The 23963-nt window shown below is 36.4% G+C and overlaps 1 protein-coding gene and 2 long non-coding RNA genes across 3 annotated transcripts in view; 1 reads left to right on the forward strand and 2 right to left on the reverse strand.

Moving 5' to 3' along the window:
- On the forward strand, positions 1 to 12220 carry LOC310634674. Its single transcript, XR_014491295.1, has 3 exons — positions 1 to 1103; positions 1334 to 1499; positions 11428 to 12220. It is a non-coding gene; the product is annotated as an uncharacterized lncRNA (long non-coding RNA).
- The window catches only part of LOC310635416, a 790193-nt gene that overhangs the window by 94258 nt on the left and 671972 nt on the right, over positions 1 to 23963 (reverse strand). The gene's annotated exons all lie outside the window — the stretch shown is intronic.
- Positions 9185 to 23963, reverse strand: part of RUVBL1 (RuvB like AAA ATPase 1) — a 25653-nt gene continuing 10874 nt past the window's right edge. Inside the window, exons 5-11 of the mRNA XM_083353206.1 lie at positions 23855 to 23944; positions 22892 to 23041; positions 21404 to 21467; positions 19174 to 19372; positions 15399 to 15501; positions 10625 to 10716; positions 9185 to 9690 (exon numbers count right to left, since the gene is read on the reverse strand). Coding sequence (XP_083209332.1) covers positions 9531 to 9690; positions 10625 to 10716; positions 15399 to 15501; positions 19174 to 19372; positions 21404 to 21467; positions 22892 to 23041; positions 23855 to 23944 — 858 coding nt within the window. The 3' untranslated portion in view covers positions 9185 to 9530. The remainder of the gene's footprint in view (positions 9691 to 10624; positions 10717 to 15398; positions 15502 to 19173; positions 19373 to 21403; positions 21468 to 22891; positions 23042 to 23854; positions 23945 to 23963) is intronic.

Here is a 23963-nt window from a genome sequence, read left to right on the forward strand (position 1 = left end):
AAAGTGAGAGCTCAGGTAGAAGACAAAGAAAGGAAAGTAAAATCTGTCCACAATGTCTTAGATTATTTAAAATTGCAATAATTGAGCATCAGTTGGAAAGTATACCACAAAATGACACTCATCTCCAGGAAAACACCAGCAGACCACTAGCAAGAGTTGGGGGGAAACTGAAAAGTAAAAGGGGTTTCCTTCAGCCAGGAAATAGAATGGTGCACACATTGGAGCAAAAATGTAAGATGATAATAAAGCAGAAAAAAAAAATGATGAGTGTATGGCAAAAAGAAAAAGAGAAAGAAAGAAAGAAAGAAAGAAAAAGAAAGAGAAAGAAAGAAAGAAGAAAGAAAGAAAGAAAAAGAAAAAGAGGAAAGAAGGAAAGAAAGAGAAAAGGAAAACAATTTTTTTAAAAAAATATATGCATTGCTAACTGGTAAAAATTGAAAGCAAGGTATAGAAATAAAAAAGCATTTTTTTCAGTAGAAGGATTAAGAAATAATATCCTCAAAGGATCTATGCTGGGATCAGTCATTTTTAAGTTAATTATAAATTGTGTTGATTTAAGGGTATGCAATGAGCTGGCTGAGATTACAGATGATACAAAATGGCGCGGAGAGGTGAAAACTGAAAATGTTTCTGAGAAGCTCCAGAAGGTTTGTTTTAGAATGGATGAACAAGCAATCAAACCAACTGCAATGTGTGAAGTAATGTATATTGCACATCGACAAAAATCCCAAGTTTCGTTTATATCTTGACGTGGTTTGAAATTGGGAAAATATTTGGAGGTAATAATTGGACAATTTACTGAACACATTGGTTCAACGTGCAACCGCTGTAAAAAGAAAAGAAGCGAATCTTGTATTAGGTGTCATTTGGAGAGAAACAGAATGACTGGCAACATGGCAGTGTCCTATGGAGCATCTATGGTATATCTACATCTAGAAAACATGGTAGCGTTGTTTTCATCTCATTTGAAAAAGTATAAACAGAGCTGGAAATATTGCTGAAGAAAGCAAGAAAAAAACTATCAGGAAGCTTGGATATTTCTTCTGTGAGAAACATCTAGAAAGTCAATAGTTCTTCAGCTTCAAAAAATGAATGATTTGGGGGTGAGCAAACAACTGAGGTGTATAAGCATACCTTGTATGGAGAAAAGGGGGCAGAACAAGGGTTTTCTAGGACCCTAGAAACTGGGACCAGAGATCACTAACATAGAGGGGGAAAGCCTATGGGATTCATTAGAAGAACACAAAGGGAAGGGCACTAACGTGGACAGCTTTAAAAGGTTTATGGAAAATACATTGACTGAATGTTAAAGTCTCACTACTACTTTACCTAGGTGGAAGTGTGGATCCATGCATCCACCCCAGTTTCAGGAACAATGGCGAACTCAGGGTATGTGAACTTCCTAGAGACATCTGGTTGTCCATTGTGAAGAATCAAATGATGCCCTGACCTAATCCAGAAGGGATATTATGATTTTACCATTCTCTCATCTGGTCAAGGTGAAACACAGCTCTGTAGAATTATTATTATTATTATTATTATTATTATTATTATTATTATTATTATTATTATTATTTTATTATTTTATTATTTTATTATTTTATTATTTTTATTATTATTATTATTATTATTATTATTATTATTATTATTATTATTATTATTATTATTATTATTATTATTATTATTATTATTATTATTGGATTTATATACCGCCCCTCTCCGAAGGGACTCGGGGTGGTGTACAGGACAATTAAAACACTATAAATAACACATAATGTATAAAAGTTAAAATAGAATTAAATCAAATAGCCCTAAACAATAAACACATTCTAAAATTTAAAATTTTTAAAATTTAAAAATCTAAAATCCCAATCCCTCAGTCCAGGCCGGCAAGTTCAAATAGCCAAGTCTTCAGGTCGCGGCGAAAAAAGCGAAGGTTGGGAGCCATCCGGAGCTCAACTGGAAGCTGATTCCAGAGGGCAGGCGCGCCCACAGAGAATGCTCTCCCCCTGGGGGCCGCCCGTCGACATTCCCTGACCGACGGCACCCTGAGGAGGCCCTCTCTGTGGGAGCGCACAGGACGGTGGGAGGTTAACGCCGGCAAAAGCTTATGCCTTATGCCTTATGCCCTCATTGATTCTAGTGGTGTTCGTGGTGGTAAGCAATGCCCATAATCCCTTTCACCGATTTAGGGCAGGGCTTTTCAACCTCTTCACCCTTTGTACCACTTTTAGGATATGGCAACATCCGAGTACACCAGTTGCCTAGCAAGGTGTCAAAAACTTGATCAAAAAAAAAAAAAAAGGAAAAAAGTGATGAAGTACAGGTAGTCCTCGACTTACAACAGTTCGCTTAGTGACTGTTTGAAATTACAATGGCACTGAAAAAAGTGCCCCCCAAGCCACAGCCGAGCAAGACACCTGCCTGCCCGCCCGGCAGCGTTCTTCCTCCTGTCTGAGGTTTTCATTGTTGTGAGCATTTCTGTTGAGGATTGGCAGCGGGGGTGGGTTGGGGTGGGGGTTGGTTTTTATTCCCCCCACCCGCCTACTGGGTGGTTGCAGCAGGTTTTGTTCACTTCACATGACCCTGGGACACTGTGACCATCATAAATATGAATCAGTTGCCAAGCATCTGAATGAAAATCACAAGACCCTGGAGATGCTGCAACATTCCAGCTGATCGGCGCTTTAAAAACTTCAAATGGTCTCCAACCTTCCCTTTTTCAGAAAAACTAAAAGAAAGTTCAGGGAGATAGTAAGGAACCCAAATGAAACAGTGTGGATTAGTGATCAGCAGAGGATGAAAATAATTGAACCCAATGGTTGCTCCAGTGTAGAGTGCTCGGAGTTCTGTTCTCTTCCTGGAAATGTTTAATTCACATTGGATGATATCCAGTTTTATATTGCTACCCTGGGCTGACCTAAAGAGAGTGTGCCCATTCTGTCCTGGTAATTGGATGGTGTGAGGATTTGGAAAGGTAGAAACAAGTTCAAACAAAATCCCAACAAGATGGAGTTTCTGATTTTTTTTCAGAAATATCTTGGCTCTGACTGCCCAAAGGTAAACTTTGGATGAGGTTACCCTTTCTCCGAAGCAACAAATGTACAATCTGAGGGTCCTCCTGGAGTCATGGCTCATATTGAACATTAGGTAGATGCTGTTACCCAAAGAGCTTCGGCAGCTGAGATTAGGAATTACCTGGTCTATAAAAGCCTGCTTATACGGACTCTATCATCACCACAGAATTAAATTGCATCATGTATTCTATATGGGCTGTCTTTGAAAAGCAACTGGAAACTTCAGCTGATACAAAATGCAGCCGTCAGGAGATTAGTGAGTGACAGCGGCAACTACAATATTCAGATGCCAGATACATTTTTTTTTTAAATTCCATTTATATCCCGCCCTTCTCCGAAGACTCAGGGCGGCTTACAAGCTTAGCAATAGCCTTCATTCTATGTATATGCCTGCTTATTAGGGCTTTCACATACACACCCCCAAGCAGCATTATTACAAAGTCAGCTTAATTGCCCCCAACAATCTGGGTCCTCATTTTACCTACCTCGGAAGGATGGAAGGCTGAATCAACCTTCTTGATGGCTTTCTGTCCAATTAAAATTGTTCAACTTGAACTATAAAAATTCAAAGTTTGGCTCCAAGCCCGAGTGTGGGCTATCCATTTAGGTACAATCTGCCAGGCCTACGCAAAGGAAGGGATGCTCACAGTCCCATTGGGTAAGAAGGAAACATGGACTCATGTTTCCATAATGGTCCTCATATTTCAGAATACTGTAGCTCCAAAGCAATCCCTGAATTTTTTCTTATTGTTTTTTGCAAAGCTGTTGTCTTTCTGCTTTGCTATTTTTATCCAATATAGTCTTGATTGATTGATCTGTTTTATTTTGTCTAACCCTATTGTTGTCAGCTGTCTGGAACTGTTGGAACTAGATAATATATAAATTCTTGTCATTAATAATGTATGCACCTATATATTCATTTGCATAATTTTCCTGAAATTTGAGTAGACAAATATAATACTGAAAACACATTAGCTGTAGGTTTTGAGTAATTTTCCTCAAGATTAATTGCTAGAGGTCACATATAGAGAACTTTCCAAGGCTTTCTTTTTTCTTTCCTGTTCATTTTCTTATTAATAATCTCTCTTTCCAATAACAGCAGTCTGCTGGAAAAACAATAGCTTGCTATTATCAGTGGTAAACGCCAAGGTGGTTAAAGGCCACTTTAGCATTAGCAGTCAGTCTGTAAAATGGGATCAAGATATTTCTTTCTGTTAAGTGTAAGGTGAGCAGTAAGATGAGTAGCATTATCTCAGAATGTAAATCCAATTAAACAATATTTTAAATCGTATTAGTTTCTGGCTTAATTTCACCTTGTACAAATTTAGAAGTTTAAGTACTTCACTTGATAAGATGGTGACTATAGAAAACAATCCATCCATCAATCAAATAAACGATCAAAAACATTCATCCATATAAAGCAATGAGAATTTCACGAGCAATGAGAATTTCACGAGCCAGTTTATGTAACATAGTTAGCACTATAAGAAAGTTGAAAATTAAATCGGATTTTGTAGAAAATCCAGATGCAAATGTGTGGCTAAAACTTCTCAAGTGCAGATCGTACAATGTCCCATGGTTCTGATTTACATATTGATGTAATGTCCCAATAAATCTACACCTGCCATTTAGAGATGTCACAGAGATGAGGCAAACTTTTCTAGTATGTATAATTGCTTCTCTTCCTAGGTTCAGAGGAAGTTAATAAGATTACATCTAAAAGCTTTGCTTTTTCTGCCCTGAAAATATAAGTTACCGTTCTATTTAAGAAACTATAAATACAGTGCAGGAAGTTTCAATTTCACACATACAATAATTTTTTCCACTTTTTCTCCACTGGAAATCAATATAAAAGGGTCAGTTTCTGCTTTTTAGCATTTTGAATACCTTTTTTTTCAAAGAAGAAACTCCCACTAGGGTTTTTAAAATACATTCTTATTTTGATTTATTTTGTATGTGAGAATTAACAAAAATATCTGAGTGTCTTCTCAGACACTTATTTCTGTCTGAAGTAGTAACAGAAGAAAATAAGGAATTTAAAATTGGGCTCCCCCCCCCCCGGCTCTTTCCTTCGTGCTTTTGAGGACTTCTAAACAACACTTAATAAGTCAAAAATGAGGCCATTATCTAGATGGGTACTGCTTGTGCCCATTCTGTTATATTATGGGCCTTAAGGTTGTTAAATAAAAGGGTATAGCTGAGACTAAAACACTGGATATAACATTCTAAAAATAAAAATAATTTTAGTGCATAAAATGAAAAATATCCCAATTGGAAAGAGAGGACCCCAAGTTTTACCAATTGCTTTCTGACGATACCATTCTACATGCTGTCCTAAGGAGACCATTTATATGCTCAAAAAAGCTACCATATCTTTATGGTAGCATATAAATGGTTACAGCAGGAAAGGCGGGAGTATGTAAAAGCCTCATTGCACAGCTTGCAAAAACAAAGAGGAAATATAACTGAAATTAGAATTATTGGGAGTTTCTATTTTAATGTATGCAAGTAAAGGTATGCAAGTACCTTTAAGATATCTTCTATTTTAAACTTTTGTTTTGGGGTAGATAGAGATCCTTGTACGTCCCTAATTTTATTATACTTGTACAATTTTATACTCAATGCGCAAGAAAAATGAGGTTAGCCTAAAGGGTTGAGATGAGCTGGTACATTAAAAGCACATGAAGAATGCAGTTTTGCCATATGGGTATGTATGCAGTAATCCTTCATGTCTTTTTCCTGAGGCAAACACTGTAATTTGCATATGGGCACATACCTCGGCTTCAGATCTACTTACTTGCTTAGAGACAATTCCCAATAATATCAATGCTCACAACTTAAATGAAACAATCCCAATTGCCGAGCTTATAATATTCATCTGGTTACTGTATCTTCCACCCACTCTAGCTTTAATATTACTACTATTTTTCACACCAAAAGTGAAATAGTACAAAATATGGGCCTGCTGTAATTGTTGTTAGATTATGTGTCATCCTGATAAGATGTAACAAATATTTTCCTACCCAGCAGGGCCCGTTTCCCTGTGGTTAATGGATGGAGAAACTTCTCATAGTCTGCAGGCAATCGGTCGTAAAAACTTCGCTCTGAAGATTAATGCAATAAGGGTGGCAATTCTTGAAAATGGGCAGAGTTGCATTTAAAATAATGCGGCTATGTTTTAACATTTAATAATAAACCTTAACCTATTGCAATGGGATCATTTTTGATTGTTCGCTTTCTGTTGAATATATAAAACAAATCCTTTTCATTTTAAATGAAAATTATAGCTTGACTGCAGAGTGTGATTATTTTTTCAACAATCAGTTGAATATCAGTTATACTATAGCCACTTTCATGGGCAATCTGATATCAGTAAGTATGGTGGGTATCACTTAATACATGGAAGTCCTTGACTTGCAACCACTATTGGGAAAGGACTCTATCCATTTAGCCCAATTTGGAGACCTTTTTTTAATGGCAATTGTTAAGCAAATCACCATGGTTGTTAAGTGAAGCTTTGATAGTCAAGCAAACGTTGTGGTGGTGTGAATCCAGTCTTCTGAATGGGAAACTGGCAAGAGTTTCAAACTGCAGTCATGTGACTGCAAGATGGTGCAACCGGTCATCAAAGCAAGCCAGTTTGGCAAGTGCTAAAATGCAGTCATGTGATCACAATGCATCTGCCACAATAAAACACAGCCAGAAGTACTTTACAGGTTGTAAAGCACCTAGTATGGACCTATCCTAATTTTGAGCATTGATTAAGCGAGGACTAACTATAGACCAAATAAACTTTTAGATATCATTTCGCATTTGACAATTTTAACCTTTTATTATCATTAGTTTTTGTCTTTTCTGGACATTTTACAGCTATTGACTATCTGTGGAAGAAGGCACCACCATTCTCCCCAAACTTCCATTTCTTAATAATATAGTTTGAAAGTCGCATTTAGCAGAGGAAAAAGACTATGGCTAATATTCGAGTCTTCTGGGAAAATAGCACTAAAGCACTCCAGCTACACATTACTTTAACTAGTGATTCTTATTTTAGACATGAAAGCTGCCCGTCCAATTCTCCATACTATATCAACGTGAAGGTTCTAACCCAAGAAAACTAATAATCAAGATGACCTCTCCTGATGACTTTGGACAGATGTTAATTGTCAAGAGAAACATTCTGAGGGCAGTGTTTGTCAACTACGTAGTAGTCTCTAGCACCATCATCTAGGGCAGGGGTAGGCAACCTCGGCTCTTTTATGACTCATGGACTTCAACTCCCAGAATTCCTGAGTCAGCTGACTCAGGAATTCTGGGAGTTGAAGTCCATGAGTCATAAAAGAGCCGAGGTTGCCTACCCCTGATCTAGGGATTGCTCAGCCAGGTAAGACTAGACCTATTGTAAACAATGTCTTCCAAGTGCTATGGATAGCTTGGCAAATCGAATTGAATACTAATGGGAGGACAAAAACCACCAACCGGCAAGCATTTTCCTATCTAGTTCCTCAACCAAAATGATCAAGACTGTGTCTATCTTCAGATTCAGCTTGAGCCTTCAGTCTGAAATTCACATTTGCACGTCACAGTGTGGAGGAGGAAAAATAAATTGATTCCTTTTTACACAATACATAAAACTATAAGCAAGTGTTCAATAATCTTAGAAAATAAACATTTTGCAAATAAAACTAAGGTTAAAGCATTCAAACAGCAAGTGATTATATGATTAGCATTATTTTCTAAGGTTCAGGCACACTATTAAAAATGTAGTAAAGAAAGCCATGTCCTAAGTTTATGAAAGTTCTTTTTAGTGTCCAGAAATTAGTTATTTGCACTAATATTTCCAAAGAATTATACTTAACAGTAGACTGGATCTATTTCTTTTTAAACAAAGCTCTATTCCAACTATTACACGTAACCAACTTGATCTGCTGTCTCTTTAATTGTGATACAAAAAAAGGCTAGTAATCTTAACTATAAGAAACCATTAGAGCTACTTGAGAAACTATTACTTTAAAATAATACATTAGGATCTCAAAAGGATTTAGCTGGCAAAACCTAACTGGAAATATTGGCTGTATAACAAAGATCATCGACAGACAATGATTTGATATTTTCAGCAGTTAAAAGTACTTTAAAAGGTTTAGTACCACAATAAACTATGCATTTTTAGTGATTCTAAAATATTATTTCAAGTTCACCAATTGAAGTTTAGGTTTCATAGAGATATACATAGGTCTGTTGAAAACACAGCCGTTTCACATTCCGCATTTGGAACACAACATCCTGCATTTTGACACAAGCTCAAAAAATATATGCTGTATTGTGTATATCCCATTTATGGAAGAGCATTAATCACTAAACCAAAAGGCACACATTTCTACTTCCATTTGCCAGAGGTAGAGGAGACACAGTAGGGAAAGACAACCCAATTTAGTATATTTTTGAAACAGAGAAATATTTTGGAAATCAAGAAAACCAAGCTACCTGCCAGAAGGGAAATATAATGGCATTTACTATGGAGAAATTAAACGTTCAGGGGTTGTAATAAGTTGTTATACTTATGAGTTTTATGTGTTGTACTTTATTTTTCCTCGGAAAATTCGCAAATGTAACAATAAACATTTACAGAATTATGTTCCCATCAGTTCCCAGGTTTTGTAAAAATATACTGTAGATGGGTTTAAGCTTGCATAATAATGTTAATAGAAGCAGTTGTGGGTGGAAAAAACTATTATTTTCAATCAAATGCCCTTTCACTAGAGTGTTATAAAAAAAAGCCATTTGAACTTCATAGAGTGGCATCAAATCTCCCAAAGTTGTTGCAGTGTATATATTTGCAAGGGATCATAAATCATCCAGCTTCAGATGTCTTAGCTCCATCCAAATTGCAAAAAGAATATCAACAGTGAGAGGATTCTTGATATATTTATAAGCAAGACTAATTCCTGTTTTTAATTAAGAATATTGCCTCCTTCCCCAACTGTATCAATTTGGCAAAAGAAAACACCTTACCATCCATCTCAATTTTAGTTGCAGAGAATGACAAAACAGGTAACTTTTACTGAGTTCTTCTTGAGAAGATCAACATTTGAGTCACAGACAAAAAATTAGTGATTTTTTTAATTAAGCATCTCCACAATTTAAACACAATATTTAAAAAGTAATATATTTTGTTTAGATTTGAATACATGAGCAATCAAATCTAAAGCATTGTCAGAAGAATTTGCCAGATGCATCCATTTCATATAGCACAAACATAAGATATCATATTACCACAAGCCAAGGTATTCCCTCTAAATAATTAGGAACAAAGATTTGATCCTAATGTAAACAAATAATTTGATATTCAAAGTTTTTAGTTCTTAAAGATAATTTCTTCTGCCTCTTTCTTTGAAGAACCTGGAGAAAGTATACCGTAACTCAGTTCTGAATGCTAGAAAGCTGAACAAATGTCTTTTACTTCATGTATTTTTCCTGTTGGTCAGCGAGGATTTTTGCTGAGGATTTGGCATCATAGAAGAGCTCATTTATTTCTTCAACATGTTCTTTTTCTATGCTATCTTTCCCATTGATTTTGGCTAGCAGATTAGCTGGGGTGAGTAACTGCACAGCATACCTATAGCCAAATAATAAGAGCAATGATCAAATTAAATGCCAGTTACAATTACAAACAAAAACAGAAAATTTCTCGAGACATACACAAAATTTTTTATTATAAACACAGCAGCTAGGTCTCCAGACGTTACCAATATATTTTGTGGTTGGAAATATCAAAGATTAGGCAAGGCACTAATTATCGAATTATGAGTTACAAAAACAATTTGCAGTAGACAGTGATGTGATAACCGGCGAAACACAATTTAAAAATCTCTTTTTTTTTGCTGCAGAGAAATAACTGCAGAACTACAGAATCCATTTTCAAAATTATTAATTTTTACCGTAACCAGTAGTTTATGTTCCAAACATTTTAGCACTAATGCAGATTTTATGTTATGTGTAGTGGCTGCGCCGTTAAAGAAAGCTCTAGAAAGATGGTATAACAAAAATGAGTTGATTCTAGCTGAAATCAGTTAAACTCCAAGCAATACTCTTTATAAAACAATTACCAAGAAATAATTTTGGCATGAGACGTATTAAGGGCTGCAAACATTTCAATAGTTCTGTATCATTTGAAAGTTAAAGTCTTCAACAATCACCTGGAAGCTACAACAGACTTAGGAGTTGATTCTGGTTACTTAATGTAAGAATTGTAAAATGCAGTGTGAAAAAAAGAAACAGGATTCCATTTATTAACTATATGACCTATTTTTATACGATATTAATTTCTGCTACTACTTTTCAGCTGTAAGTAGTTATTTGCCTAAGAATTGCTGGATTAAGGAAGAGAAGAACTAAAAATGAAATGTCAGAGGGAGAAGCTCTAAACTTGGTCATTATTGTGGATGAGATATTTCACCAAGTGTCCTATGACAATTAGCTGCCTCTTCCTGTCCAACTTTATCCCACTTCCAAATTTTGTATCATTATATATTTATATTTTTTATGCTTACCTTAATGTGGTTTTGGTGCCAATTTCCCCAAGATAATTCAGTGCTTCCTCACTAATATTTATGCTCTCTGTTTGGGCTCGAAGTTTTATGATCTAGCAAGAAAAAAAAAGAGATAAAAATGCATTCATAATAAAAATGGCCTTTGGGGAAAAATTTTTTACATTTCAGTATATGGTATATTATAGCATCCTCGGTTTATAAAATCTTTTCTATGTGTTTTAGGGAGCAGTTTATTTTAATTCTGACCTTGTATCCAATTTGAAATAAAGATACAGTTTTAGTTCCTTTAAACTCTTAATTGGAAAAATACTAGGGGGAATTCAGTGATAATTCAGCGTGTTTCTAAAACATGAAAGAAAATGTACAGACTGACCAAAAGAACTGCAGCTCACCAATTCCCACTTGGAGCACTGAACAGCCTAATTTCTTTTGGAAAGTCACAATTGCCTTTCAGGGCTCAAATGCATATCAAACTTTTTAGCATCCTGATAAATAAAGATGGTTAAAGATGTAAGACATGTTCTTTACCTCCTCCCACACAACCACTCAGATAAATCTAATCTATCGTGAACAGTCTCAAACTTGTACTGGTTCGAAGATCTTTATAAAGTTGAAAAAGAAGGAAGTTATCACCAATAAGGCTGAGTACAGAAAGCTCTAACAAAAGTGGCACTAGCCTCCCTGCCGCCCGTATTACCAGCTGAGTGATAAGGGGCAGACTGGATAATGATGTTGTGTTATAGTGTTGAGATAACTCTGGAACTGTGAGTCTCATATAATGCAGGTATTTTTCACTTTGGCAGCTTTGTAAACAAGATATCAAGAAGCACTCGTTTAAATTAAAGCCATAAAAATGCACCAAGAGAATCAGAACATGGAAGAGGAGAAGAGGGGGATGCATGCAACTGGGGATCGATGTAAAAGATATCTGGATTATAAGGTAGCTTATTGAGGTTTCTTTCAGAGTGTTCATCGCTGACATAAAGATTAAGAAATCTTCCTATATCTAGACTTTTTGGTTTCCTTGCCCAGAGTTAATATCTCTAATTCAAAACTCAACTCAGTTTTTTAAAAAAATTAAAGCAGATGGACTTTGCAATTCCAATCACAGTGATCACACTGGTTTTCAGTTTGGGTTTTTAGATCCATAGTCCAAAACATCTTAAGACAAGTTTACAGAAGTTTCAAAAAGGGCATGTAGAGTACTGTTTCATTATTCTTGAATTTATTTGAACTGAACAACTCTTTCTTCTTCAAATTCTAATTCTTAAAGCCAGAGGGTAATCCTTCACTGGCTAGAAGCTGCACTTTTTCTGGCTTTTGTTTCATAATAGAGAGAATGGCGTCATGCCTCATAAAACAGTTTACATGCATTTTAAAGATTTGCACAACATTTTAGTTTCTTTCAACCTCAACTATTAGAAAAAGATGCCAAAAACCCTTGGCAGCAAACCACCAAATTTTGGAAGAGGGATCAGAAAGGAATATAAAAGAGCAAGACATAGCCTGGCTTAGCTCACCTGTCTCACGTTGTTTGAAGGTTTAAATACAAGACTACAATTTTGGCACATACACGTTCTTCGAAAAAACAATAAATCCCGCAAACAATTTCTGCACAGTAAACACCACTTTATTAGCTGCTGAGATCAACAGTGAGTCACCTCACCACGTTACTTTGCTGTTAAAGCGAGTGAATTGGCTGCCAATTAGCCATCAAATCATGCTCAAAGTTTTGACTTTGACACACAGTTCTAAACAACTTGGTACCGAGTCTGGGGATGATCCACAACATCATTGGGAAGTCTTGAGAGAGTAGAAAATCAGGAAAAAGAGGCACACCTTTTTTACCTGCACTCTGAAAAGTTTCTTCACTCTCACAATTAAAAAAAGGAACTAAAACTGTGTTGCTTAGATCTGTCTTGAAGATCTACTCCCTCAGCCAGGACTTCTCAATATGAATGGTTTTGCTTTCATCCTTTCCGTCTTCAATTTGTTGCACAGCTCTTCAAGAGTTAATTTGCTGTTAATCTATTACTTTTTAATAGACTTGTTAAACTGTAAACGGTTTCAAAATACAATTAAAGTATATGGGGAGCAGTATATAAAAGAATATTCAATATATAATCTCTATTGGGGCAACACTGAAAAATAAAATATGAATTTAGATTCTATAATAATTATTACTTGGCTCTTTAAAAAGGTGTTAATCTATGGCAGCGTTTCCCAACCTTAGGAACTTGAAGATGCGTGGACTTCAACTCCCAGAATTCCCCAGCCAGCTATGCTGGCTGGGGAATTCTGGGAGTTGAAGTCCACGCATCTTCAAGTTCCTAAGGTTGGGAAATGCTGATCTATGGTCTCCACTTAAAATGTTTTTTCAGAAGAGTAAATACATCCAGCAATTTCAGTGTCTCTTCCTATGTCTTCATTTCTAGTCCTCTGAAGATATTTAATGTCCTCTGCAATATGCTAGTCCAATTCTTTTGAATACTTCAAAACCCAGCATAGTACCTGCAGTGATGGCTGACAAAAATTGTGGAAATTTTGTTCCAACTGAAACATTCTACTTTTCTCTCCTTTCTACTATATAGAGTGAGTCCATTCAAGTTTCCATTTACAAATGTTTAGGAACAGGTTTGTGGTATGAATGCACAGAACATTTTATTTAATTTGAAGTAAGAATTTATTGTTTTCATGAAGTCAATTTCTCCATCTCACGTCCTTGTGACTAATTAATTTAATCAAACGCTACAAACTTCATCTTCTAAATTCTTTAACAAGTCAACAGTTCATAAAACAGGCTTTTAATCATTTAACCACCCACAGGGGAAATTCAGTGGCAACTTAATGTGATATATAAATTATAAATGTTCATAGACAAGACTGACAAATTCTACCCAAATCAAAGCTGCTTGAAGTAATGCAACAGTATCTTTACCATCCTTCATGCCTCTGAAAAAGCAACTCACAATAGAGAATGCAATATAGGAGCATTTGAATTGATTTTCTTGACAATGACACAACTTCTGAATTATCTTTTACATTAATATACAGCTTAAGGCCTCTTTGACACCATCTGTACCCCGTGATCACTTCTAATATAATCTACATTATCCTGTCATATATAGAAAACCATCCCAAAAATCAGTGCTGCTAATTTTATAAAAAAAGCAATATGCAAAAGGAAATGAGGCTTTACTGGTACATTTACGTCCAATAAATGCTTCTGTTCCTCCTTGGCACTTATCCAGCAAGAGGGACTATTATCTGGTGACAATGCTTTCCACCACTGACGCTATCTCTTAAATAATACGAAGAATTGACATGATAAACTGCAGTAGCTTCTTTATGTGTCAATCCATAGTGCAGAGACACTAATGAGGGGAATCTTTGATATTTCATAATGACATTCAAGAATTATAATAAATGTTGCACGCACTAAGATGGATCTGGGAATTTCAGAAATATTATGTTGCGTGCTGGAAAGTCCAGATTTCTCTTGGAAAGCGTTAACAAAGGTTGTCCTGTCCTCTTTAGAGGATACAGGAGTACTGTAAGGAACTATCAGCAGAAAATGAACTCTAGGAATTTACACATTCACACTCTTCAAGACACAAAATATTTTAGCATATAGATGCTTTTGTAATCTCAAGAAAGATGCACTCTTAAACACCCATATTCCATACTTGTGTACCTAAGAACATAAATACAGTTGAAGATAATTATTAGAAACTGCTTTGTTAATGTAACTCGCCCACTGTTCACGTTGAGCAAAAATAAAAAACAAACCGGCAACCTTTGCACAGATTCATCTGGTGTGCCAGTTTGGCCCTTTTCTGGATCAGGAGGCCCTATTACTAGATGCTCCTACTAAACTCTTTCTTGGTTGACTACTGCAATGCACTCTGCATAAGTTTGCCCTTGAAGACTGCTTGGAAGCTACAGTAGGTGCACAATGTGATAATCTATCTGTATACCTCACTGTGCCCATGACACCCTTCTACCTCATGAACTATACTGGTTATCAATTAGTTATCTGGGTATAACTCAAGGGGCTGAATATAAACCTTTAGAGTTCAAAGCCTGGATATCTACAAGACAAACTGTCTACTACTGCCCATCTGGTAAGATCTGGCAACACTGGAACACTCCAAGTCTCATTGCTAAAATAATCTCATCTCATGGGACTTTGGAGATGGGCCATCTCTCTGCCTTCACCCTACCTGGGACAACATTCCCCTGAGGGCAACACAGTTCCCACCATATTGTCCTTTATTAAACGACTGAAGACCTGGCCATTTCAGTAGACCTTGGAATAAAGTTAAGTGATCCCATATCTGGTATTGACTTGATTTTGACTAACCAACATTTATACGTTCTGTAACTGTAGCCAAGTTTCCCTGACATGGCCCTTAATACTTTTTGTATTCCCCCCCCCCTTTTCTGTTGTTTTAAATTGTATTAGTTTAGTATTATGCATCACCTAGGCTTGCTGTGATGATTGAATTGGTTTCATAAAAAAAAGCAAATACTAAGTTCAAATACAGACTTAAGAATAATTTCAGCCAAGACAGTGACTTGTTCATGCATGTGACTAACCGTATACGGTAGCTTACTAACAAATAGAAAAAATTATGAAAAATAGCTTTCAAAATAACTTGTAGTCATATTTTGATAAGGATGGGCTGCTTCATTTTACACTTTAATTACCTAAGTGAAGTTCCCTAAAGTCATTTGCTGCCCATTACCCAGATGTTACCTATGAAAGAATTACCTGTTTCATTTCTTGTGGTGTATATAACATGGTTCTAATTATCATGACCCGGTCCAGAAGATCCAGAGGTATCCCATGTGGAGAGAGAATATCTTCTGTCCCTCTGAAGAAGTATAAAGGAAAGTTTAGGCTTCTATAGAACATCAGCATGTCAGTGCAATTCCACTATTGCCCTCCTTCCTATCATACTTATTTACATAGCCTAAGGGAAAAAATGGAAAACTTCATTTCTCCATTAGAGGGCACCCCAGTTTCATATGAAACATCTTTCATTTCAGATTATTACTTAAAAACCTTGATTCTATTTGGGGCTGATATGACAGGAATGAGAAAGTGACAGTGCTCAAGTGCACTAATGTATCTTTCCTTCCTTCGTTCCTTAAAATGAAGAGGAATTTATTTCTAAAAATGGAATTAAGAGCGCATGCTCTTTTTATAAAATGAGATATATGTTCATAATTGGCTGACACAGAGAACATTTAAGATTGTGAGAGTCTTCACTGTATGAGGCCAAAATACCTTCTGGAAAAGTAGGTGGAAGACCCAATTCATAGAATTTACAGAGAAGAAACAAGGCTATATGCCTATTAAAGAGACAAAAAGTACAATACAAATATCATTTCTAAAATACCACATTTATTTTCTGTGTCAGACACTGTAGGACTTTTTGTTTTAGCGTGTCACTCAATTTTGAAAAATCACATAGTTTTAAGAACAAAGAAGACAGGTCAAAAATTGTACTGTTATTAAGATTTTGCTTTAGCTATTGTTAGGGTAACTGCCGATGCCTTATTCCTAATATTTGGAGTTAACACTATTATAACAGCATTTATATTTTTTTTTAAAAAATGAGAGAAAGCACAACATGTACAGAACATATATCAATGTCAAAGAGAAGGAAAGAGCAGATATGTTCATAGGAAAGGCACTGAAGGATTTTATTCTTTTTTTCCTTGCATTCTCAATCCTTTCTTGATGTAAAGTTTTATTATACAGGGAGTGCAGAATTATTAGGCAAATGAGTATTTTGACCATATCATCCTCTTTATGCATGTTGTCTTACTCCAAGCTGTATAGGCTCGAAAGCCTACTACCAATTAAGCATATTAGGTGATGTGCATCTCTGTAATGAGAAGGGGTGTGGTCTAATGACATCAACACCCTGTATCAGGTGTGCATAATTATTAGGCAACTTCCTTTCCTTTGGCAAAATGGGTCAAAAGAAGGACTTGACAGGCTCAGAAAAGTCAAAAATAGTGAGATATCTTGCAGAGGGATGCAGCACTCTTAAAATTGCAAAGCTTCTGAAGCGTGATCATCGAACAATCAAGCGTTTCATTCAAAATAGTCAACAGGGTCGCAAGAAGCGTGTGGAGAAACCAAGGCGCAAAATAACTGCCCATGAACTGAGAAAAGTCAAGCGTGCAGCTGCCAAGATGCCACTTGCCACCAGTTTGGCCATATTTCAGAGCTGCAACATCACTGGAGTGCCCAAAAGCACAAGGTGTGCAATACTCAGAGACATGGCCAAGGTAAGAAAGGCTGAAAGACGACCACCACTGAACAAGACACACAAGCTGAAACGTCAAGACTGGGCCAAGAAATATCTCAAGACTGATTTTTCTAAGGTTTTATGGACTGATGAAATGAGAGTGAGTCTTGATGGGCCAGATGGATGGGCCCGTGGCTGGATTGGTAAAGGGCAGAGAGCTCCAGTCCGACTCAGACGCCAGCAAGGTGGAGGTGGAGTACTGGTTTGGGCTGGTATCATCAAAGATGAGCTTGTGGGGCCTTTTCGGGTTGAGGATGGAGTCAAGCTCAACTCCCAGTCCTACTGCCAGTTTCTGGAAGACACCTTCTTCAAGCAGTGGTACAGGAAGAAGTCTGCATCCTTCAAGAAAAACATGATTTTCATGCAGGACAATGCTCCATCACACGCGTCCAAGTACTCCACAGCGTGGCTGGCAAGAAAGGGTATAAAAGAAGGAAATCTAATGACATGGCCTCCTTGTTCACCTGATCGGAACCCCATTGAGAACCTGTGGTCCATCATCAAATGTGAGATTTACAAGGAGGGAAAACAGTACACCTCTCTGAACAGTGTCTGGGAGGCTGTGGTTGCTGCTGCACGCAATGTTGATGGTGAACAGATCAAAACACTGACAGAATCCATGGATGGCAGGCTTTTGAGTGTCCTTGCAAAGAAAGGTGGCTATATTGGTCACTGATTTGTTTTTGTTATGTTTTTGAATGTCAGAAATGTATATTTGTGAATGTTGAGATGTTATATTGGTTTCACTGGTAAAAATAAATAATTGAAATGGGTATATATTTGTTTTTTGTTAAGTTGCCTAATAATTATGCACAGTAATAGTCACCTGCACACACAGATATCCCCCTAAAATAGCTATAACTAAAAACAAACTAAAAACTACTTCCAAAAATATTCAGCTTTGATATTAATGAGTTTTTTGTGTTCATTGAGAACATGGTTGTTGTTCAATAATAAAATTAATCCTCAAAAATACAACTTGCCTAATAATTCTGCACTCCCTGTACTACTTATATGTTGCTTTGTGAACATTTCTTCTATCATGAACAGAAATTGAATAAAATTAAGTTCAAGAGAGAAACACAGTAAAAAGAAACACATTCTTTAATGTCTTTGCCACATATTCATTACTGTTGCTATTCCTATAGAAAACATGATGAGCTGTGAAAACATTCAAGCAAACCACGCTTAACGTCTGGAAGACATTTACAAGCTATGAGTATCACTGGAATTGAGTATCACTGGGCCCATATGCATCATGGAATACGGCAGAATCTACAAGCTCTTGAAGCAATAGGGATGTAAAAGCATTTCCATCCTAAAATCAAGTGCTAACAGAAGACTAGAGTAAGCCAAATTACTAATGAGTTTAGTAATTAAGGACTGAGCTTAGTAATCAAGGAAGCCTAATTGTGTTTTTGAAAATTAAATCATAACACCCAAAGACACAAAACGATTTTTCTTGATTTGTATCATATACAGTGAATATGCAGAAAAGGAGGCAAAATGTAAATACGCAGATGAACCCTCAAAGATTTTGGATAAATTTAAGCAATACCAAAAATGATGGCTAAAAACCATGTCTAGTATTTAGCTCTCAGCAGTATAATATACAGCTAAATCCTGGGGGAAAAAACCACCCCAATAATGCTAAAATTAGCGTTAACTATTGTTATACATTTTAAAGTGCAATGCCAAGACATGCTATACCTATATATGCACTGATATTCCATAACATGTATGTTGCATAATGCAATCCCAAAACTTATTTCAATGTAAAATAATTTGAGAAGCCAAGACAAAAGCTGTCAGCATCAAAAAGTTTTATCTATTTCAGGCTATGAAAAATGAGCAAATCAAAAACCGAAACGTGGAACCAGGCAGGTATAGTAACAGAATAGCCAGATATTCTGACTTACTAAACAGCATATTGAAAATATTTCTGGGAAAGGAGAAAGGCAAATAAACAGAGTAAACTTGGTTAGTTGCAGGGAGGGTCACAAGAGAGGAGGGAGGGTCACAAGAGAGGAGGGAAAAAACCCTGTTTTTTTTCAAGAAACTCACTGTTATCTTGATCATTGCAACATGAAATTTGTCTCCCCTCTGGTAAAGGACTAAGCCAGGGGTTTAGCCATGCTGGCTGAGGAATTCTGGGACTTGAAGTCCACAAGTCACAAAAGGGCCAAGTTTGAAGACCCCTGGACTAAGCTTTAAGCATCATACCTGATTACGCAGTTTCCCCGGTTGGAGGCAAAGATGACTATCGGAGCAATAGAAGATTCCAATGCGCGATGCAAATATGTGAAGCATTCAATATCCAGCATATGAACTTCATCCACAAAAAGGACGCCAGGGACTAACTCTGCAATGCCTTGATCAATGTATTTATTTACCACCTTGTTGATCTCAACTCGAAGCTTGTCTGAGTGAAAAAGAAACAGCAGACATCCGATATCATTTCATCAGTATTTTTTTCCCAAAAATATATCTGTATAAAAATCTATATAAGCATATCTAATGTACAAGACAATTTTTTGAAAATACATTCAAATAAATGATGTCAAGTATTTTCCATAAATGCAATCTGAGTGTTAGCTTTTGGACAAAACAACAATAACAACCAATTGTTTTGATGGATCTAGTTTCTTCACTTTCACTATTATGAAAGGGATTTTGTAAAATTCTTATTTGTTTGGCTCAAGACTTCTGGCAGCAAAATAAACATTTATACTAGTGAATAAGATAAGCCCTGAGCTGATGTTATTTGTTACCTGCCAAAAATTCAGGATTCTTTCATTTATCTGTACTATTCCCAACAGTTTCATACAAGATCAGACTCTTTCTAGTTTTGGTGAAAAACTTTAAAACAGGCTAAGTAAATTATCACTGAATGACAAACTTCTCATTTTTGAAGTACTGCAATTTTGAAAAATCTCTTGTAATGTTGTCTTTTAAATGAATATATATATACCAAAGTATATACCAAATAAACCAAGTGAAATAAATATTTATTAAAGGTAGTCCTTGAGTTATGATGCCAATTGAGACTGGAATTTCCAACACTAACACAATGTGGTTGTAAAGTAGGATATCATGTGACCAGTGGTGGGATTCAAATATGTCAACAACCGGTTCTCTTTGTGGATGACACTTCCAAAAGTCCATTCTGGGCCTGGGCAACAAAAAATTAGCTACCAGTTCTACCGAACTGGTGCGAACTGGCTGAATCCCACCACTGCATGTGACCACATCTCTTAGTGATGGCAATCCTTGCAGTCCCCATTGCCATTGTTAAGGGAGGACTGTGCCTGGTTAAGCATACACCTCCTTGCAACTTCCTGTCGCCTCCCAACAACAAGTCAGTGGGTGTGCAGTTGGCTGGCACCTAAATGGTTGATGATGAGTGGGAGAGGGAATGGGGTGTGCAAGTGGCTGAAGAGGCACGGCGGAGTGCAATGGGGCTTCAGGATGGTATGCAAGTGGCCAGGGAGGCATAAGAGCAATGTAAGAGATGGCCAGGCTGAAGCCTGAGGGAGGGGTCAAAACGTCGTCAGTCTTGAGTCCTTCACACCCACAAGAGATTTAAGTCCAGCCCTCTTTCAATTTCACTGACTCTTTATCTACTGCCATTTTGCTTTGACCATCAGAGTCTTGTAGGGAGTATTAGCATGCAATAAGCTTCTGTTCATTTGAACTGCTTTGGCTCCTAATTTTCGATCCTTGACAAACAGTAAAGCTTGGGGAGGGTGCACAAATGGCCAAGGAGGCACTGTGAGTGCAATGAGGCTTAGGGAGGGTGTTTAAGGGTGTGTTTGGTGGTTGGCATGGGTAACATGAGTGAAGAGAATCTGGGGTGGTACACAGATGGAGGAGACTTACCGGAATAACTTGCAACTTCCTGTGCTGACTTCCCCATTGTCTTTATTTGTAGGAAGACGGTAGGGAAAGTGACCATGGGATGCTGCAACCATTTTTAGTTTGAACTGGTTACCAAGTGCCCAGGTTGTAAACACATGGCTGTGGGACTGCTGAAATGGCAAGAAGTTCAAGGACTTAATACAGGTAATGCTCAGTTAATAACCGCTGTACAGTCAACATCACTGTACTTCTGAATGGTTACTGAACAAGTGGCTGTTAACTGAGCATTAAGATATCCTCTACTCGTGGCCATTTCAGAAAGAATACAAAAGTCTATATTGTATCAATATTGTGACAAACCACCTTATACTGCAGTTTCATGTAAGTGTAATCACATTTGTATTAGATTGTGATTTCTATTACACTTTATTAAATCTCATTCAATTTTAATGATCCCAAGCAACACACATCGTTTTCTCTATTCATGAAGTTTACTTTTCCACTGCCTCTTTTAAAAACTCAACGTGATACATTAATCACCAAATTAAATGGAATTACTTCAATAAGAAAAAGATGAGAGAGATATTTGGAGCACCTGTGATTTCAGTTTTCTTTGGTTTCATTAGTTGTCCCATCATGGAGAGGATGTCTTGTCCACCCTACAGAAAATTGATTTGTGAATTAATGAGACTTTTTAAAATTCTAATACAAGGGCTGCTTGTACAGAAATATTTATTAAGAATATAAGAATGTTGAGCTATAAATCAAGTTTTCAAGTTCTTTATATCAAACAATTGCTAGTAACTCATAATTATTTTAAAATTGATAGTCTATTTGAAAATCCATCTATGTAATTGTGTTCAGAATGTAGTGGGGCTAGTTTGTTTTGGAACACATAGCATCCATAAAAAAATATAATGGAAATTTAATCAGTGTTACTAATTTAAAATGATAATGTGCATTTTATGGTCCTTTTAATTTTATTTGTAGAATTTTTCATTATACAACAAAGTACCATATACAGATAAAATGATCTGAATCCTTTAAATTATCTCAGTGCTATGAGACAACATAATGAGCTAGCGTTGGAGAAAAAAAATCACATCAGACTCTCACCCATTATCACAGCACCTCTTTTTCAGGTTTATATTGATAAATATTGATTTATGTAACTAGTACTTCTGCACAGTAAACTGTGAGGTGATCATGAAGTGAACATGTTAATCTTGCATCAGAGTATGATTAAAAGGTTAAAGTTTGTGTGCGCTGTTCCACACGACTGTATTGCATAAAGCAGGTTCAGCATACAGAGTGATGGATCTCGCATTCAAAACACTTACCAGTTTCCATTAAAATGCTGAAGGTTGGAAAAAAAAATGCTTGTATTCAGGTTTGCTTATGAACAAAACAGTGTACTGGGGAAAATGAGCCTTTAATCCTATAATTACCTTTTTACAGAATTTGTATTAAAACAGAGAATAAATATGCTTGTTTTTGCTTCAACCACATGGTTCTGCAAAGGAGCTATTTTCTGGGTGTGTTTGTGTCTTAAAAAAATTCACTGCCCATAACTTCCTGAATTGTACACATGTATAAAGATACAGACACAGAAACACAGAAAGAGGATATTCGGACAGTCTATACATTTCAAAGCCATTTTGCAAAAACAGCCAGGAAAAACTTACATAACAGCTGTTGGGCACTTGGGAAAAAGGTATGGTTACTTTTAAGTATTTCTCTGAACAGGAGATAACACACTTGAGTTACAAAACATCTCTTTCCACGAATTTGCAGAGCCCGAATATCCTCTATCTGTGTTTCTATGTCTGTATCTTTATACATGTATACATTTCAGGAAGAAATGGGCAGTGAATTTTTTTAGGACACAAACACACCCAAAAAATAGCTCCTTTGCAGAACCATGTGGTTGAAGCAAAACTAATATTAATAAAAGAGAATTTTCTCAACAGTTTTGTTGTTAGCAGCTTGGCTGTTTTATCAATCCCCAAATGAATTCAGAGTTAAAAGTTAGCAACACAACTATTTTTATTTTCTGTGTGTGCATACAGTTTGGCATTAGTACCTGAGGTCGAGCATTGGCTACATCCAAATCATGCAGTGTGACATCCTGGATAATTTCTTTCTTCTTGTGCACATCACCCTTTGGCAAGGGAACATATTCTTCAGCCTCAAGGTCAAATTCAGTAGCATAGGTGTCACACCTACCTTGCCTCTGTGGACAAGAATTTAGAAATCATACACACTATATTTATAGTTAGTGTTATTACAAATATTCAGAGAGTGACACATAGGCTGATAAACAAAGGTCTTGTTTTATAGTTATGCACATGACAAGCTCTGGTTGACAATTTTGAAAATGCCAGACTTGTCCTTGAAAATGAACAGCTATGAAATTCTACTGTCAGGAGTAGGGTGTTTTTTTTCTCCACTGTTCTGAAAATGAAGAAAAATGAGTAAAGGACAAATCCAACCAATTTTGTAGAAAGTGTAGAAATTGATTCAGATTCCTTTGAACATGGATGATTTATTGTTTAATACAAAATATTATGCCCATCCATTAAACACTAAGTATCTCTTTATACTGCATTTTAAATCAGATACGAGCAACATGCTAACTAATGCATTTCCTTCTAGATGCATATATCTTATGACAAAATTCTACAGGGATAAAGATTAAGAGCTCTATGCATTTCTTATGACCGTGACTAAAGTTACTTAAAATCTTCTTGCCTTGCCGTTATGAATAAGAAACACACAAGCTTCAAGTCAAGTATTAAAAATCAATGAGGAAACATTCAATGCAGTTGTAACCGGGGGTCTCAGACAAAATGACCTTATTTATGAATTACATTACTACTTTCTTTAGCGGTGGCATTCATGTAGGAAAAAAGAGATTTTAGACTTTGAGAAAAGGGTAATATATACTAGAAGGGATTAAGGTTGTTAGGACATAAGACTTTTTACCAAAGGAGACAGGAAGGCAGGTCAAAATACACAGAGCTTGACGGCTACTTTCTTGCTTTACCTTGACAGCTCCACTATTGGCTTCAATATAAATTACATCGCCAGCTTCTACTCTTTCCTTTTGCAAACTTTCAAATATGCTGGGATCCAACTGGAGTTAGAGAAAATAA

The sequence above is a fragment of the Vipera ursinii genome (assembly GCF_947247035.1).
Source record: "Vipera ursinii genome assembly, chromosome: 2".
Classification (NCBI taxonomy): domain Eukaryota; kingdom Metazoa; phylum Chordata; class Lepidosauria; order Squamata; family Viperidae; genus Vipera; species Vipera ursinii.